This window comes from Miniopterus schreibersii (assembly GCF_964146895.1).
Source record: "Miniopterus schreibersii genome assembly, chromosome: 1".
In the NCBI taxonomy this organism is placed as follows: domain Eukaryota; kingdom Metazoa; phylum Chordata; class Mammalia; order Chiroptera; family Miniopteridae; genus Miniopterus; species Miniopterus schreibersii.
This window is the reverse complement of record NC_138101.1, coordinates 179074264-179093625: the sequence shown is the minus strand read 5'-3', so window position 1 is coordinate 179093625 and position 19362 is coordinate 179074264. Positions and strand designations below refer to the sequence as shown.

Sequence of the window (19362 nt, the reverse complement as noted above, 5' to 3'; positions counted from 1 at the left end):
TTGATTGTTTATTACATTGGAAATGCACAGATGGGATTTGAGTCATATTTCAGAGAAGATAGTAGAGGCCATACTGATGAGCTATTTTGTGTGTGGGTTTTTTGTTGTTTTTTGAGAACTAAAAAAATGATGACAAATGTGACTCTGATTTAACAGATAAAGAAACTGAGGTAGCCTGGCAGGTGTGGCTCAGGAGTTGAGCATCGACCTAGGATCCAGGAGATCGAGGATTGATTCCCGGTCAGGGCACATGCCCGGGTTTCAGGCTCGATCTTCAGTGGGGGGTGTGCAGGAGGCAACTGATCAATGACTCTCAACATTGATGTTTCTACCTCTCTGTTCCTCTCTCTGAAATCAATAAAAATATATTTAAAAAAAGAAACTGATTTATACAAGTAGTGATACTTAAGGTGGGCACTAAACAGACAATAGAGTTTCCCACCTATATAATAATATTCAATTGGTGCTTAAATTCCTCATTGACCCCAAATTTGTCTCCTGACAATTTTCCAGCATACTTGAAGTTCTTACAATTTAGTTGCATTTTCAGGGTCATCTCAAGTTTCTCAATAAATGCTTATTAGAACGATTGAACAAATGAGAGGCTGAAGACGTATTCACTTAACTTGAATACATGCTTCATCTGGAAGGGGTGACAGATGATTAGCTATAGTATTACCTAGAGTATATGTGTATTATTTAATCCATTATTAACCTCTAGCTGAGTACAAAAGCTTTATTGAAGTTGGATCCAGTATGGTGATGTTTTTGTAGTTAAAAGATAGAAAAGGGTCTAGACTTTTAGAATAGCGCCCTTGGAATCTATGATCTGAGGGAAAGGGGAAAAATAATACACTTAACTAACCTGGATGCTGTCGGAGTTCTGAAATATCAAAGGAGATGAATGAGGAGAGAAGCAATCCCAAACACAAATCTAGCATATGTCACAATACATTCTCTAATAAACCCTATGGCCCTGTATGGTTCCTTCTCTGCACACAGATTAAACAAAGACACAACAAAAAGCGTAAGTCAAACAATCCAAAATAAAGTACAAAAGAATCACAACATTAAAGGAGACCTTATTTATAAACCATAACGACCCTGTTTATAAGCCCATCGTTTCAATCCTAAACTCTCCTGCATTCTACAAATGCTCCAGACTCCCCCATAAATATACAGAATTTTCTCCCAGCACTCCCAAACTTCTCAGGTTACGTCCTCCCACCTTTCTTACTGTTCCAGATTTGCAAGGTGTTTCTTCCTTGGAGAGATTGGAGGAAAGGTTGGAGAAATAGGAGTGAGGAAAGGAATTAGCAGTCTTCCTTTTATACTCCAAAATCTCCCTTGATTCAGTTTAGGTGATGCTTTTGGGAGTGGTGATGGTGGTTGGCAGGTTTGACTCATTTCCTCAGTCCAGAACCAAAAGGAAAACCCCAAGTTTCAAATTCAAAGTGAAGTATCCTTCCCACTGTGCTATTTTCATTTTGCTTACATGTTATGCAGCGCGACAATGACTTTATATACTAAAACTACAGTGATGATGCTCGGTGATGTATATTAGTCAAAGGCTACTGGACCGCCCAAGCAGGGAGTAATTGACATTGCCTGTGGAGTAGGGAGGATTCAAGAACCTGGTGTTCCTGAAGCTGCACTGTGAGGGGATGGAAGTTCTTGAAATACGCAGGGAAGGCTATCTCCTCCAGAATGGAGCATGGAGCGGATGAGGAAAAGTGGCAGAAAAGGCAGGCCAAAGTCATATCACAAAGGGCCTCAAATTCCTTGCTGAGGAAGTTGGAGTGACTATGTAGTTCTTGGTAGGTGAGGCTTTCTCTGACTCGCCCTGGTAAATGGCACATGGGGGCTGTTTCCTGAGCTCTCACAGCAGTTAGACCCATGTTCACTTGTGTGCCCATTAGACTGCCAGCGTCTTTAAGGCAGGGATCACCTCTTTTCATCTTTGTGTTCCTGGAGCCTTCTAATGATCCACATAAAGATGTGCTACATAGTTTGAATGAGTGAGGAACTGACATTCATAAATGAAGAGTATAGGCTATTTCATAGTAAAAGCATTAGCATTAAAGGTTCAGTGATTAGCAAGATACTATACTGATTACCATTCAACCTAATCTTTTGTGGCGATTTATTTATTTCTGAAAATCTCTATTAAGCTGGTCAACTTCCCATCCCACATTTATTTATTTATTTACTTACTTATTTATTTAAATACATCTTTATTGATTTCAGAGAGAGGAAGGGAGAGGGAGAGAGAGAGAGAAACATCAATGATTACAGTGTCACTGATCGGCTGCAGCCCACAACCCGAGCGTGTGCTCTGACCGGGAATCGAACCCTCATCGCCTGGATCCCAGGTCGACGCTTAACCACTGAGCCACGCCCGGCCGGGCCCCATCCCCCGTTTAAATAGCTATAGAAACTATCTCCAACTTTATTTTTTCTTTAGCTGACTTTATCGAGCGACTACGTCCTAGGCACTGTCTTAAGAAGACGCTGGTCAAGACCCAGAGCGTGGGCGGTACCGGTCACCAGACGGCTGGAGGACGAGCACCAAGGCGACTGAAACCCCTAAGTCCCTGTAGCAAGCCGGCCTGCGGAACCAAACTTCTGACGCTCGGTTTCCGGGCGGCCGCGCGAGTGTGTTACGATGACTCGATGGCTTTTGCCTGGCGGAGGCCTGACCGGAGCGGACGAGCGGCCGGAGGCTGAGGGAAGGGGACGCGCCTAGGACGTCCTGGTCTCGGAGGGGGCCTGGGCCGCTGAGACTTGGGGGGCCGCGCGGGGCCTGCTTGGCCGGGTGCGCGGGCGGGTCGGAGAGTTCTGTCATGTTTACTCGCGCGACGACGCGCGCCTTGCGCAAGAGCAAGACCCTTCGCTACGGGGTCCCCATGCTGGTGAGTGCTGGAGAAAAAGTGTGGGGGCGGGATTGCGGAAGGGGTGGGACCTCAAGTTTGGCCGGACGGAGACCGCGGGGTACCTGTAGCTCGAGAGGCGGGGAACTGATGCCCGGGCTAGGAAGGGGCTGGGGTAGGTTGGGAGCTTTCAGGCAGCCCTATTTCTAGTCTTCTCCGGGCAGTGGGATCTCGAGGCCCCTCCTCCTACCTTCCCTGGTGCTTCCGAGAGCGACGCAGAACCAGATTTTACTCCAAATCTGAATGATCACTAAACACCCCGCCCCGCGCCTCTACAGCTTGGCGGTGGCCCGGCTCTCTGGAACTAGACGGATTTGCTTAATGTAACTGTACGGTTGCGGGCATCTCCATGTTTCAGCTTCCTAGTTTGTGAACTGGCTTAATTCTTCCAGGGTTGTTGTTAAGTAAAACCTTGTGAATTGAGTGTTTAGCGCGGCGCCTGCCACATCGTAGCGGCCCTCGAAAGGTCGATGTTTATATTTTTAAAGCACTCAGGAAATTCCGAGTTAGCAGCTCCCTCCCAGGAACCCAGGACAAAGACCAGACCCCCCCCCCCCCCAAGTAACATGTGGGTACCGTGATGACAGTGCTCCAGGAAAGAGATGATAGTGGCCTGGACTACAGTATTAGGAAACGATATGGTCAGAAATTGTCAGATTCAAGAAATATTTTGAAAAGTAGAGGTGACAACTCCGGAATGGGTTAGATGTGAGATAGGAATGAGAGGAGCTAAAGATGACTAAAGAAGTTGGCTTGAGCAATTGGATGAAAGTAATCGACATTTTCCGGGATGTGAACTAGTGATTAGGGGCAGGTTGGGGTAGAGAGAGTGTTGGGGTAAAAATCAGAAGGCTTTTTAAAAAAATGTTAATTTGTATATTCTTGCTAGACTTTTAAGTGGAGATGCCCAGTAGGAAGGCAGATCTTTAGTTCAGGGGGCTATTTCCTGTTGAAAATGTACACTTGGAGGCTGTTAGGTTATAGAGGCTACATTTAAATCCATGGAACTGGAAGACTTCACCTAGGGACTCAGTGTTGGTTGTGAATAGGTAGAAGAGGTATGAAACTTGGAAAGGTGAGGAATAAATAGAGGGAAACTGAGAAGGAGTTAGGAAAACCAGGGGTGTGTCTTTGCATTGAAACTAAGAGACAAAAATTATTTCATTTTACAAGGAATTCTTACATATTAACATTGCAAATATTAGCTGCTTATAAATCACAGATATGTACCTGATTTGTTGTATTTTGATTTATGTTGTTTTAATTTCATGTATTTGTTGGGATAGATGTTTTACATTTTTATGTGGTCAGATTTATTGGGTTTTGAAATTTGTAGTCTCAAGGTTTTTTTGATATTCCAACTTCAAAATGATAAATTTTTATATTTCATGATGTTTTATGGTTTTATGTCTTTTTGTATTTTTTTTTTTTTTTTATCCTCACCTGAGGATATTTGTTCCATTGCTTTTCAGAGAGAGTGGAAAGGAGACAGAAATAGAGAAAGAAACATTCATGTGAGAGAGACACATCAATTGGTTGCCTCCTGCACCTGCCCTGACCAGGGCAGGGATAGAGCCCAGGACCCTTCAGTCCTAGGGCTGACACTCTAACCACTGAGCCAAACCGGCTAGGGCATTGTATTTCTTTAATTGGTAATATTAATAAGGAAGATAGGGATTAAACTTAATGTTTTTCCAAGTGTTAGACTTTTGCAGCTTTAGGATTAGGAATTAAAGCCCATTAGATTATTGATGGGATGATAAAGCAACAATGACAATTCGAGGGCTCTTTTAAGATTGACCATATACTGAGGGATATGGCATATTCCATGAGATTCTTTTATCACTTGCTAAGGAAGTGGAGAAAAATGCTCTTCCATTGGCTTATTTTGTAAAATATAAAATTGAAAGAATTCTGGTCTTGAAGAAACAAGGCCAGAATTTTATTCCTGGCGTTATCCATTGTGATCATGGACAAGTCATCTATTAAATGGATTTTTTCTTTAGCTCACACGTCTTTTGTAAGGATGAACTAATAAAATGCTTGTGATGATACTTAAACCATAAGGTCAGGTACAAGTGTGGAGTACTGATTTTGGTATTTGGTAATGTGCTAAAACGTTTCCCAGTGACAGTATATAAAGCACCTGTTCTGAAAGGTGAATGGTAATTAACCAGGAAAGATAATCTATAAGATTTTGTATAATCTATCGCTGTTGGGGCATTTAGATTAGTAATCTATCAGTAGACTGAATTCTGCCCTTCTGTTTTGTTTAATTGTTTCCTTTCTTTGTTTCAGCTGTTGATTGTTGGAGGTTCTTTTGGTCTTCGTGAGTTTTCACAAATCCGTTATGATGCTGTGAAGATTAAAGTAAGAACTGTAGTTGGAGTTTGACATGTGTCTGTGTATATGTGTGTTCTGGTTTAGGAGATGTGTATACTCAGCATACTAAGCAGTCTGAGTCTTGTCTAGCCTTTCAGGACTGATATATGATGATTGGGCTCTTTCTTACTCTTTATAACAACACTAATGATCACATGGAAATGAATCAGGAAATGTGAAGAGTTTAGTAATTTTTCTCCTATTCACTAGAAAATTTGCAATATTGTTAGCTTTTTTGCCACAACATGTGCTCTGATGTAGTTGCTTTTAGGATTTAGAAGGGACTAAAGAACATGGGACAACAATTTCACTCCGTTTTATTACTTCAATTTTAAATTAGCTATTTCACATGAATACCAGTAATTTTATGAATTATATTGTAGTGCATCTTTAGTAACTTATAGTAAAAGAAAGAAAAATTATTTTTCATTATAAATAGTTATACTTATCTTTTTATAAGTATCCCTTTGTGGAAGACTGTACTGGTTCATATCTATATGGTTGTCTTTATTTTATAGGTGAGGACACTGAAGCCCAGAGAGCTTAAGTAACTTGCCTAAGGTCATATGACTATTGAGGGGTAGAGCTAGTATTCCCACCCTCAGTGATTACCCAATTACTGTCAAATTCAAGTCAAGTGTTACACAAGAATTCTGGTTGATTGAGAAGTAGGTAGTTTTTGTGTGTGGCACACATCTGATATTTGTTTTTCTCCGAGTAATAGATAAATTTCATTAGCAGACCTCAGTAACATGGGTGCTAAAGTAAAGAGTATCAAAGGCCTATTCAATTTGCTCAGTTAATTTTATGGTTTAAGAGAAACACCAACTCCAGCTAGTCCTAAAGACAATAGGTATTATTAGAATGAATATTACATTTTAAAAGAATATGGTACAATGGTTTCTATAAGGGAATAGGGCAATTATCAATTGAGTTAAAAGATCTGTTAGCATCCCAATTTTTGTTGTTGTTAATCCTCACCTGAGGATATTTTTTCCATTGCTTTTCAGAGAGACTGGAAGGGAGGGAGGGATGAAGGGAGAGAGAGAGAAGCATCGATATGAGAGAGACACGTGGATTGGTTACCTCCCACACCTGCCTCAACCAGGGCCAGGGAGTGAACCCGCAACGCAGGTACATGCCCTTGACTGGGAGTTGAACCCGAGACCCTTTGGTGTGTGGGCCAGTGCTCTAACCACTTGGGAACTCGGGCCAGGGCACATCCCAATTATTTTATTGAGGAATTCTTTTCTGTTTTGCTTTAAGATGAAAGTTATAACAATCTGACCTTTGGAAGTAAGATAACACGTATATATTTGAAAAATAATTGAATAGTTGTCATATGTTTATCATGTATTAGATCCTACAGATAAAGATGTAAGAAACTGATTCTTACAAAGCTTATGGCATAATTGCAGCTGGAAGACATCTAAATGTGAACATGTACCCAAACATATAACAGTGCCCAGGAAAATGGTATATTAGAATTTTGCATAAAACATTACTAGAACTTCAAATAGAGGCATACAGATTAGACTTGGGAATGGGGTATTTGGAAGGTCTGCTAGAGGTGTCAACCTTTGAATTCAGGTTTTAAGAACGAGTAAGAGCTAAATGGGGGAAATGATTAATATTCTATAACAGAGGGAGTATTAAGTATATGGTCAGATTTTCATTTTAGAAATATCTCTTTGGCAACATAGTACAGGGTGGATGGTGTTTGGGGGAGCAAGATAGTAAGGAAGAGATTGTTTTAACTGGAGGCAAAGAGACCTATTCAGATGCTTTGACAGTAGTATAGATGAACAATAATGGAATCTGAAATAAAATGTGCAATGAAGATAGTGAGAAATAAATGGGTTCCAGAAAAAAGTTTAGCAGCAAACATAGTATTTGATGATTAATGTGATATACATAATATAAAAATATGAATAAATCTCAGATGACTTGATGTTTGGTTTTGAGGATTGGATAAATGGTGGTGGTAAGTTAAGGAGAGAGAATGAAGGAGATTGGGATAACGGGGGATCTAGAAGATGGGGTTAAAGTAAAGAGAACAAAATTAGGTAAAGTTGAGAGAAAGAGGTTGATTGAAGTCAAGAGAGTAAGGTTGAGAGGTATGGTTGGTCAAGGTCTGTGGAAGGAGGCTGAGAGGACAGTTCAGGTGAGAAGGATCAGAGGGCAGGACCTAAGATTTAGAAGACTAGGTTGTTTGATGTTGAGAAGTTAAACTGAGATAAAGTCGAGTCATTGAGTGAGGTTGTGCTCAAACAGGGTAGAGAGGATGAAGTGAACTAAATTTGAGAGGGACGAAGGATAAGATTGGTTGAGGTTGACAGGTGTTAACAAGGTTTGAGAAGTTGAGATCAAGGGGGAGTCAAGAGAGCGAGATTGCTGAGGTTGAATTCAAGAGGGGGTCAAAAGTGGGGTTAAGAGGACAAATTTGATTGAGAAGAAGCAAGAGAGGATAAGTTCAGTTGAGAAGTTTTGACATGGGTAGAGAAAGGTGGCATTGATTCAGGGTAACCAACCATCTTAGTTTGCCTGGAACTATTCTGATTTTAGGACTGGAAGTCCAGCTTCCCAGGACACAAAATTTCCTGCTTTTCAGTCATGTGTGTAGAAGGTTGAAAAGGAAGTATAGAAACCATGAGACGACACAGGGATGTGATGCAAAGTATAAGGAACAGAGTTTTCTAGAATTTTAGAATACCCTGGCCCACCTAGCCATGAGATCCTAATAATATTGTAATAACTATATATGGTGACAGATGGTTACTGGACTTATTGTGGTGATCGATTTGCAAGGTATGTAAATGTTGAATCGCTATGTTGTAGAGCAGAAACTAATATACTGTGTGTGTAAACTATAATTAAGAATACATTTTTTTAATTGGAAAAGAAAAAATAGAAACCATGAAATGGGCTAAGAAAATAAACTGAAAGCAGTAGCTTTCAATTTCAGTATGAAATAGATATGACATAGTTTCTCTTCCTGCCTTAGTGGCCATTGCTCTTTTATCTCCTGATTCTTAATGCTGACAGCCATGGATTCACAATAATATATCATCCATTGTTGCTTCACGCCAAGTAATACGATATAAGTGTGCAGTTAAGTGTGTTGTAATCCTGAGCATTACCAGTTTTTTTTTTGGTGTGTGTGTGTTTTTTTGGCTTTGTCTGTTGTACTTTGCAAGGAATTAGTGCTGGTTTAATTTTTAACATTACAAGTATAGTGACCAGGTTTCCTAAGATTCAGATAATAGAAATGAGAAAAATTACAGTACCAATGCCAGTATGATCCAGACATCACCAAAAAAGAAAGCTAAATGATTGTTATTTTAATGACAGATGGAAGGACACGTACAGCTGGATTAGGGAGTTAAATAACCAAAACAGAGCATACTACAAAATATGCAAAAAAGAACTTGAGATTGGGAGAAGAGGAAGCTGGGAGCGCTATTATAAACAAAGAGTTGTTCCTGTTGGGCTTCATGATCAATGTAGATCATGAGAGTTCCTCCCAACTTGATTTGAAATCAGGTTTCTTTTCATGAATTTTTACACTAGATTTGGGCCATACTTGCTGACCCCGTGATTCTTTCATTGCTATATGGTATTCCACTAAGTGTTACCATTTTTTATTTATCCATTTTACCACTGACAGACATTTGGGTTGATTCGCAGTTTGCCTACTGAAAGTAATGCTGTTCTGAACATTCTTGTCTATTTCTTTTGTTGCACAAGTACAACTAAAGGTTGTAGGGTATGTATGTAATTTCCAAAGTATTTTTCAGAGTGATTCAATCAACTGTAGGGAAGGAGATATAATTTTCCCTTTACCCTGCTAGGTTCTTGGCTGAGATTCTGCCTGTAATAAAAGACAGGTTAACAAGAGAAAAACAAACAGAAGTTTAATAATATGTATACCTCCTATATACATGGGAGATACCCAGAAAAACTTAGTAAAACGCTCCCCCAAAATGTTCCAAGCCATCTCCTTAAATACCATCTTCAGGTAAAGAAGGATGTTTGGGGAGTCGGGGCAATTGTTCCAGGTTAATGTGTACATTTGAGGGGATGATGGCAATCTAAATTTGCTGGGCTCAAAATTCTGTATAGACCTATTAGAAAGAACGTAATTATTTTACTCATATCTTCAAAAGTCATACGTGTTTATAATTTACTTGATCTGTTACTTTCTCGGAAAGATATATTAAGCTCCTCTAATTTGTTTTGTGTATTACTTATATTTTTATATATTTTGCTGTGTAAATTTCAAAGCGATGTAGTCATGTAATATTTTATAATTCTAACATCATCTTGAAAATTTGTTCCATTTATGAATATAAAATGTTCCTTTTTGATGCTGTTTTCCTTGAAACTTTTGTCCATTAAAAATATTGCTATGGAGAGATCCAAGATGGCAGCAGATTGAGTGGAAGCTACACTGAAGCTCTCCCAGGACCAAACTGGAATTACAACTAAAATTCAGAAAAACCACCCTGAATAATCAACTGCAACTGAAGACTAGCTGGGGAGCATCGTCATAATCAAGGATGAAAAGTGGAGACCACATAGAGACTGGCAGGAAGTGTGGAGGTGCGAGAGGGCTGGCCGGGCTCCCACAGGCAGCAGCTGAAGGTTCAGAGGGATATCTCAGCTGTGGGGGGTTCCCACTGAGAACTCTGGGGCCTAACTCCAAACTGGGTTCCCAGCCCAGAGCACCAGGACTGAGAAAGGTACCCACATAACATCTGGCTATGAAAAGCAGCAGGGTTTCTGTGTGCCAGGGAGAGGTGGCTGGAAATGCAGGCATCCTCTTAAAGGGCCAACACACAAACTTTTGTGTGCAGCCACTCACCTTGGGCTCTGGCAGAGGCAGAGTGGACTAGAGCAGTGTGAGGAGAATCCAGGGGGGCTGGTTGGGGGAGTAGAGCTCAGAGGGCAGCCATCTGGATTCTGGTGCTGAGTCATTCCCCCATAAGGCAGAGGACTTCTTTCTCAGGCAGAAATTTACCTTCCAAGCAGCTTCTGCCTGGGGAGGACGCAGTTGCCCCACCCTGCTGGAAAACCTCTGGCCCCACCCTGTGTACTTTCTATAGCCTGAGGCTCATTAAGAAACTGAATAACAGCCTCTGGGTACTTTGGGTGTCTCCCTGATTTCCTTCTGGACCCAGGGCTTGGAAAAGCAGACCTTGGTACCCATCTTGGTCCTGTCCAAACACACTCATCCCCAGCAGAAGGAACAAGAAGCTGTGAAGTGTGGGAAACTTCAAGCAGGGTACTCAAGGCCAGTCACAAAGAGCATCTGACATTGGCCTACACCAGAGACCATCCCAAAGCCTGGGAGTCCTAGCAGATCTACCTAATCCATAGAAACAAATCCAAAGAGGCAGCCAAAATGGGGAGACAAAATACAAGCCTCAAATGAAAGAACAAGTCTCCAGAAAAAGAGCCAAATGAAATGGAGATAAGCAATCTATCAGATACAGAGTTCAGAATACTGATCATAAAGATACTCAATTACATGAAAAAAGATATAGAAACTATGAAGGAAATTAAGAATGACATAGAAATAAAGAAAACATTGGAAGGAATGAACAGCAGATTAGGGGAAGCTGAGGATTGAATCAGCAAATTAGAAGACGGTAGAAAGAATCACTCAATTAGAGAACCAAAAAGAAAAAACAATAAAAAAACAGGACTACAGTTTAAGGGAGCTGTGGCACAGCATTAAACGCAACAATATCTGCATCGTAGAAGTGCCAGAAGAGGTCAAAAGTAAGCAAGGGTTAGAGAACCTGTTTGAAGAAATAGTGGCAGGAAACTTCCCTAACCTGGTCAAGGAAAAAGTCACACAAGTTCAGCAGGCACAGAGAGTCCCAAGCAAGAAGAACCCAAAGAGGCCCAAGCCAACACACATCATAATTAAAATGCCAAAAATTCAGGACAAAGAGAGAATATTAAAGGGAGCAAGAGAAAAGCAATCTGTTAGATACAAAGGAGCTCCCATAAGGCTGTCAGATGATTTCTCATCAGAAAGCCTACAGGCCAGAAGGGAATGGCATGAAGTATTGAAGGTAATGCAAAACAATGATCTGAATCCAAGACTCTTCTATCCAGCAAGGCTATCATTCAAAATAGATGGTGAAATAAAGAGCTTTCCAGACAAATAAAGGCTAAAGGAGTAGATCACCAGCAAACCAGCACTGCAGGAAATGTTAAAGGGACTGCTGTAATAAGAAGTTGGAATAGAGAGAATGAGAAACATAGGCCTAAAGAAATAAAATGGCAACAGATAAGTACCTATCAATAATAATCTTAAATATAAATGGGTTAAATGTCCTAATCAAAAGACATAGGATAGCTGAATGGATAAGAAAACAAGACCTAAATATGTGCTGTCTACAAGAGACCCACCTCGGAACAAAAGGCTCACAACAGGCTGGAAAAAAACCCAAAAAAACTTCTGGAGGACTTTAAAGGAGAGGTTGACAGCAGTACAGTCATAGTAGGGGACTTTAACACCCCACTGACTTCACTGGATAGATCTTCCAGGCAAAAAAATCAACAAGGAAACAGTGACTCTAAATGACACACTAGATTAGATGGATTTAATTGACATTTACAGAACATTCCACTTCAGAGCTGCAGAATAGGCATTCTCCTCAGTGCACATGGGACATCTCAAAGATAGACTACATGTTAGGACACGAAACAAGTCTCTACAAGTTCAAGAAGATTGAAATTATATCAAGCATCTTCTCGGACATTTACATAATGAAATACTATGCAGCCGTAAAAAAGAAGGATCCCTTACCCTTAGAGACAGCATGGTGAGACTTGGAGAATATCATGCTAAAGGAAATAAGCCAGTCAGAGAAAGACAAGTGTCACATGATCTTACTCATGTGAAATCTAATGAACAAAATAAACTGATGAATAAAGTAGATCCAGAGACATAGAAGCATGGAAGACTGAAGAGTCTCAGAGGGAAGGCAGGGGTGGGTGGTGAGAGATTAACATTAGACTTTATGTGTATAACCCATGGACACAGACAGTAGTGGGGTTGAAGGCCTGGAGGGAGGGGTACAGGGTGGAAGGGGTCAATGGGGGAAAAAGGGGACATTTGTAATACTTACAACAATAAAGGTAAGTTAAAAAAAAATATTGGTATGTCCCTGGCTGGCGTTGCTCAGTGCTTAGAGCATCAGCCTGTCCTTCAGAGGATCAAGGGTTTGATTCTTGTCAAGGGCAGGTACCTGAGTTGCAGTCCCCGCCATTGGTTGGGGTGCGTGTGGGAAGCATCCAGTCCATGTGTCTCTGTCACATCGTCATTTCTCGCTCTGTCCCCCTCCCACCTTCCCTTCCACTCTCTCTAAAATCAATGGAAAAAAATATCCTCACTCCTCAGGTGAGGATTAAAATATATGTAAGTGTATGTGTATATATAATTTATGTACAAAAGTATAAAAATATTTTATATATTTTATGTATATATAAACTATATATATAGCTATGTATTGAATATCCACCCCCACTAGTATTTTTTGTGTTGTATCATTTTTGTAACCTTCTGTCTTCAACCTTGTGCTTTTATTTTTTAAGTACATTTCTCATAAATAGTATAGTATATAGCTGGATTTCTAAAAATTTCAGTCAGAAAAATATTTAATAGATGAAATTCAATATTTACTGGAATTATTGATATGTTTATATGTATTTCTACCACTCAAAACAGCGATAGAGAAAACCTCAATCAAGTAGAAGCCAAGGAGGAAGAAATAAGAATATAGTAAAAGTAAAATTGAGGTTCAGAATAATCTCTCCATAATCAACATTGAAGAATAGTTTCATTTTATTTTAGCATTTAAAATTGAGGTTTTTTTTCTAATTCTCATCCCTTTGTAAGTAATCTGTCTTTTCATCTTATTTTTCTTTTGAGATTTTCTTTTTATCCTTAATATTCTAAAGCTTTGCTATTACTTAAGATGGGCTTTTTTTGTTTTGTTGTGGGTATTTTTTATTGTGTTCTTTCAGTCTAAGGATTCATTTCTTTTTAATTACTGATTAATTATTTATTGCCCTTATTCCATTCTTTTCACTGTCTGTTTCTGAAACCCCTAATAGACATGTTGGAACTTTTGGATCTAGCTTTCATAATACACCTTTCATTCATCCCATCTCTTTGTGCATCATTCTAGTGAAATCCTCAGGTTGTATTTCTAGTGCACTAATTTGGTTGCTGTGTTCAGTCACTATTCAGCTATCCCATTTAATTTAATTTGGATTTTGTTGTTGTTGGTTTATTAATTTCAGCAATCACATTCTTCTTTCCTAAAGACTTTGCCATGCACAGGTAATACGGCACCACCGTGGAATCCTGTCTGATTTTTTCGTAGATACTTCTTTGTTTTCGGTACATGGAAGGTGTTCTTTTTTGTTTTCAAGAGCAGCATTCTATTTATTAGCATAACATTTTTGTGTAATAACATAATTTAGGGTGGCGGTTAATAGCATGCAGGCAGAGGGCCAAGGTTCAGAGCAAAGTTCTGCCTCTTTGACAAATTATTCAAACTCCCTGTGTCCTACTTTCCTTAGTTGTGATCATACTACTAATACTTACCTTAGGTTTTTATGAGGATAAAAGAGGTATTTATATGTCAAAATGCCTGGTACATAACAAGTCCTCAGTAAACATTAGCTGCTGTTAGTAGTAGTGGTGGTGGTAGTACTACATCAGTTATCATTATGCGATTCGATGGATGGATGGGTGATGGATGATGGAGATTTTGCCATGTGTTTGTCATCTACCATACCATCCTAGCCATCCCTTATATAACTTTAAATTGAAAATTAAATCCTACAGACTTAAATAATGTATAGGTCCTCTTTCTGTTTTACAGATTGATCCTGAGTTAGAAAAAAGACTGAAAATGAATAAAATGTCACTGGAATCAGAGTATGAGGTACAGTATGTTAATATAGTCTTTCTTTTGTAACAGTCCTCCCTGTCAGTGACTGGTTCTGTCTGCCTTAAGGTAAACTTCAATGATTAACAGTGCAGAAAAAACATTTACCTTAACTATATGGTATTGGGACAACTATGTAGTCATTTGAAAAGAAAACAAAGATGGATGTATATTTCATACACTATAAATGAATACGTTTTAGATGGATCAAGAATTTACAAATAAAAACCCAAAATGCTAAAAGTCCGAGGAGGAAAAAAATGAACATTCTTCTTTGTGGTCTCGTGTCAAAAAAAGCCTATTTAAAATAATGTGATACCGCCCGGCCGGGCGTGGCTCAGCTGTTGAGTGTCGACCTGGGATCCAGGCGATTGGGGTTTGATTCCCGGTCAGGGCACATGCCTGATGTGTGGGCTCGATCAGTGACTCTCTAATCATTGATGTTTCTGTCTCTCTCTCTCCCTCTCCTTTTCTCTCTCTGAAATCAATAAAGATATATTTTTAAAAAATAAATAAAATAAAATATAAAATAAAATATAAAATAAAATAAAAAATAAAATAATAAAATAAAATAATAAAATAATAAAATAAAATAATGTGATACCAAACCCAGAAGCTTTAAAAGTAAAGATTGGTGAGTTCATAATTAAAAATTCAGAAGTTCAGCCTAAAAATAAAAAAAAATGCATATAAAGTCAGTAGTTAAGTGAGGAATCCTAAAAATATTTATCTTTATTATGATGAATTCATTGAAATATGAAGAACATCTACAAATCAAAATGGAAAAGTTCAGCCATTTAGTTGGTCAGTAGGAACATGGGCGAAGCATTGTAAAGAGTTCAGAGGAAGGGAAATAAATATCTTTCTTAAACTTGAAGAGATGCTCAACTTATAATGGGAATGTTACTTAAAATTATAATGAGGTGTCATTTCCTACCCATTTGATTAGCATAAATCAGAGAGTTTAATAAATTACACATTGTATCATAGAATGTGATGAGGGAGGACGATGTCTCTCTCTATTTTTTACCTATGAATTATACAGGGGTGGGCAAAAGTCGGTTGACGGCTGCAAGTACAGTGTACATGAAACAGTTTCTTCTATTATTATTTATTTATTATTGTATTTATTTGTATTATGTAAACCTACCCCTGTATTTTTCTGTTTCTTTGTGTGTTTGGTCATTTTTTACTGAAAGGTGGACATTGTGAATAATACATTGAAGAGATCTGAACTTTTAGCAGGCAGTTCAATTATTGGCTGGTTATTTTGAACTTGGTTTTGTGCTGTATAAGGGAGGAACTGTGGAAAGGCTTTGGTGCTTCCTAAACCCCGTTTTGTAGATCTCATTGTTCAAATTGTCTCCCCAAAGGATCTTGTCAGAGCTTACTTAGTTTTAAGCTTTGTTGGATGAGTCTTAAGTAGGTCTTTCTCTTGACATCATTCTTATTCCTAAAGAGCAGCTTTTTGGTGTCTCAGCTGGCTGTGAAGGAAGCAACTAGGTATTAAGTCCACTGTGACAACTGCTGAAAATCCAGTACTGACACTGCTTTTCCTCAGCACTTCTTGACTCTGTTCCACAATCAGTTCTATAGCAGTTGGCTGTTAACTAGTGAGCCTTAGGTGGTCTCGCCCACCTAGGGCTCATACAGCCTAGTCTTCAACGACTGCATGTTTTGCAGAATTCTACAGAGAATCTTTTATTCACCAAAGATCTCTGAAGACTGGAGCACTTTTACATGAAGTTGTTCTGCCAACTTTGTATCCCATCCAATAATTATTCTTAAATTCTCTTGAGCATGTGTGTCTTATGTTATCTGGGTGAAGGCTATTATTCTTTTTTTAAAACCTTTTTATAATTTTGGATGATTTCATAACTATACTTGAAAATAATTTACTTTTTTCTTGCACATTAAATTAATAAAATTTTGTTCATCCATATATATTCAGTATAAACTCCTGGTAAAACTATAAGTGAATTTAGAGAAATGATTTCATTCACTACTTCCCCATTATTTTGTTCAAACCTATAACTTGCTACTTCTCAATATATGAGTACTGTGTCAGTAGTGATGCTGTGGAGGGTTTGTCTCAGAGTGGATTTTAGTTCTTTTAGAAACCGTAGAGTTTGGTACCTGAAGAAACCACGTAGACCATTTGTTCCAGCCTTTTTATTATTACTTATGAGGGAATTAGTGCCCAGATGGCTTCAGTTACTCGCCCAAGGTTATACAGCTCATTAGTAAAAGAGTAAAGCTCAGTATCCAAGTGTCAAGGTAAACTTCTTTTATTCCCTGTCTTTGGATATAAGGTATCCTGTGTTCTCTGAGCCTCTTTTTCTATTTAATTCACTCAGTTAGTCTAGAACAGTGAAAGCAGATGAATGGAAGTTACTGTTGGAAGGGTGAAGAAACACTCATGTTTTTCCCTTTTATCCTACCTTTATTCTTATGCCTGGGAGACATTTCACACTGACGGAAGGTACAGTGATCCAACTGTAGCTAAGTAGTTTTTATTACCCGAATGGGCTTTGCTCATGGCAGCTCTGGGGAATGTCTTTTCATTCTTGAGCCCATGCTCACTTCTCAGGTGCAGGACAAATCATCTTAGTCTGTTTTTGTCCTTCTAGCAGCCTTCGGGGTCTCCACCTTTGTTCTTTTCCTCTCACTTACTACTGTCACTCCTGCTAATGCATGCTGGTCATTATTCTGCTGGGTCAGCCTTTGGAGTTGGACTTCTGTTTTCCTAGCTTCTTCCCTTTCTCTGTGCTCTCAAAAACAAGGCATGTACATTTTTAAAATTTTATTTTAATCGTTTTATTGTGATAGGGAAAAAGATGGGCATTTACATCGAAGGCAAGCAAGAAAAATTCCTAATCCTAAGAAATATGTCACTTCAGTTGTTATGCTTGATATGCAGTGATTTATTTACTAAAATTATAAGTGAGGGCCGTTTGGATTCTTTTCACTTGCTCATTGATGTCCTAATGAAAGCCACAGGACCCCTACACTAATATACATACTTTAGTTTTTGTGGCTCTATAGAAAATAAAGGATTCTGCTTTTGATGACTGGAAGAATATTCGAGGACCCAGGCCTTGGGAAGATCCTGATCTCCTCCAAGGACGAAGTCCAGAAATCTTAAAGACTAAGACAGCTTGACTATGCTGATTTTTTTTTAATGTTACCAGCTGAATTTGCACTACGTACTCCTATCTGGTGGAAAGAAAATTCCAGATCTGCAGAAGCCTGGATGTGAGTAATTTGGTGACAGATAGTCATGATTAAAAGATCAGGTACAGGTTTTTTGCTTCCCAACTCTGCCATTTGCAAATGAAAGTAACAGATGTTGACCACATATGTTTTATAACACGCAATAAAAATGTGAACACTGCTGCTTAACAATTGTCTTTTTTCCCACTCTCAAATACACAGTCATGCTCCTTTTCCCCCAGCCACCAGGGCAGCATTTTGACACTTCAGCCTGATTCCTAATGAGAATAGTGTCTGGATCCAAATTCTCATAGGAACACCAAGCAGAGATGTTGTATCAACCTACATGGATAATACTGAGCACAGTCTGATAAGAATCTTGTCTTTACTTATAGTACCTCACATGGTATGCTAATCAGTTTCCAAAGCATCACTTAATGATTGTATTGATACCATTAATATGGTTAAGACAATGATACTTTCCTGGTTAAGACAAAAGTCGTGGAATATTACATATTATATGCAGAAATGGCAAATTTATTCAGGTAATCCACAGATGACTATAGTTTGGGAAACACTGATTGAAGGTATGCTTTATGCCTTGACATGCAAATTAACTAGTTTATTTTTTAGCTTGGCATGTGCTGTGATTTATTTTATTTATTTTATTTTTTATTGATTTAAGAGAGAAAGAGGAAGGGGAGGAGAGAGAAAGAGAGAGAAACATTAATTTGTTGTTCCACTTACCCAATGGTTGCTTCTGGTATGTGTCCTGAACGGGGATTGAACCCGCAACCTTGGTGTATTGGGACAACGCTCTAACCAACTGAGCTACCCGGCCAGGGCCAGCATTTGCTGTGATCTAAACGGTAGGCAAAAGGGTAGAATTGAGGAAAGTTAGTTTTTTTTACTCAGTTTCTTCTTTTCAGCCTTGTTTCCCTACGTTAATTGCCAAAACAATTTATAAATCCACCCACCTCTTCCGCAATCAAAATCCCTATTTTTGCCCTGGCTACTGTTGCTCAGTGGTTCGAGTGTCAGCCCGTGTGTCAAAGGGTCTTGGGTTCGATTACTGGTCAAGTGCAGGTATCTGGGTTGCAGGTTGATCCCCAGCCCTGATCGGGGCACATGCAGGAGGCAACCAGTCAATGTGTTTCTCTCACATCAGTGTTTTTCTTTCTCTCTGTCTTCCGCTCACTCCCTCCCTTTCACTCTCTCTAAAAAGCAATGGAAAAAATATCCTCGGGTGAGGATTAGCAACAACAAAATAATAAATAATACCTATTTTCAGTGGGTCAGTGTTAGCAAAAAGCAAAGCAAGCTGATTATCTAGTGGTGATAATTTGTGATAGAGCTGACTCATAAGACTTAGTTATCTGAGGGGGCAATTGGTTTTCATAGGCAAAAACAAAACAAAATAAAACCTCTGCTTAAGCTTCACTCCTTATATAGGATCTAACTCCAAATGGATCAGATTTAAATGTAAAAAGCATAAAACTTTTAGGAAAAAACAAAGTTTTTGGGACCTAGTATATAGTTCTTACCAAAAAATTCATAAAAGAAAAACATGATAGATTGGACACTTCATCAAATTTAAAACTTCTGATTTCCAAAGACCCTTTTGGAAGGATGAAAAGCCAATCCCCAGACAGAAAATATTGTAAGCCACATAAGACACACATCTAGAATATATAAAGAACTCTGAAAACTAAACAGTTAAAAAAAGCAAACAATCCAATTAGAAAACGGGCAAAAGACAAAGAGACATTTTACTGAAGAGGATATATGAATGGCAAACTCATGAAAAGAATGTTTGACATCACTGGCCATTAGAGAAATACAAATTTGTTTACATTGATAAA

At 38.9% G+C, this 19362-nt stretch overlaps 1 protein-coding gene across 2 annotated transcripts; it reads left to right on the top strand.

Moving 5' to 3' along the window:
- Positions 1-2439: 2439 nt before the first annotated feature.
- On the top strand, positions 2440-17681 carry LOC308549149 (cytochrome c oxidase assembly protein COX16 homolog, mitochondrial). 2 transcript variants are annotated; one of them, XM_081121487.1, is made up of 4 exons: positions 2440-2912; positions 5229-5300; positions 14222-14284; positions 17333-17681. In XM_081121487.1, exons 1-4 carry the CDS (start codon positions 2844-2846, stop codon positions 17447-17449), a joined length of 321 nt encoding a protein of 106 aa, XP_080977613.1. In that variant the 5' UTR covers positions 2440-2843; the 3' UTR covers positions 17450-17681. The 2 variants fall into 2 exon arrangements, with proteins under 2 accessions (XP_080977613.1, XP_080977614.1); XM_081121488.1 differs by lacking the exon at positions 2440-2912 and adding an exon at positions 3503-4005.
- Positions 17682-19362: the final 1681 nt, after the last annotated feature.

Coding starts and splice junctions, on each gene's coding strand:
- LOC308549149 (XM_081121487.1), top strand. CDS start 2,844: ATGTTTACTCGCGCGACGACGCGCGCCTTGCGCAAGAGCAAGACCCTT. Junction 2,913..5,228: donor GCTACGGGGTCCCCATGCTG/GTGAGTGCTGGA, acceptor TCTTTGTTTCAG/CTGTTGATTGTTGGAGGTTC. Junction 5,301..14,221: donor ATGATGCTGTGAAGATTAAA/GTAAGAACTGTA, acceptor TCTGTTTTACAG/ATTGATCCTGAGTTAGAAAA.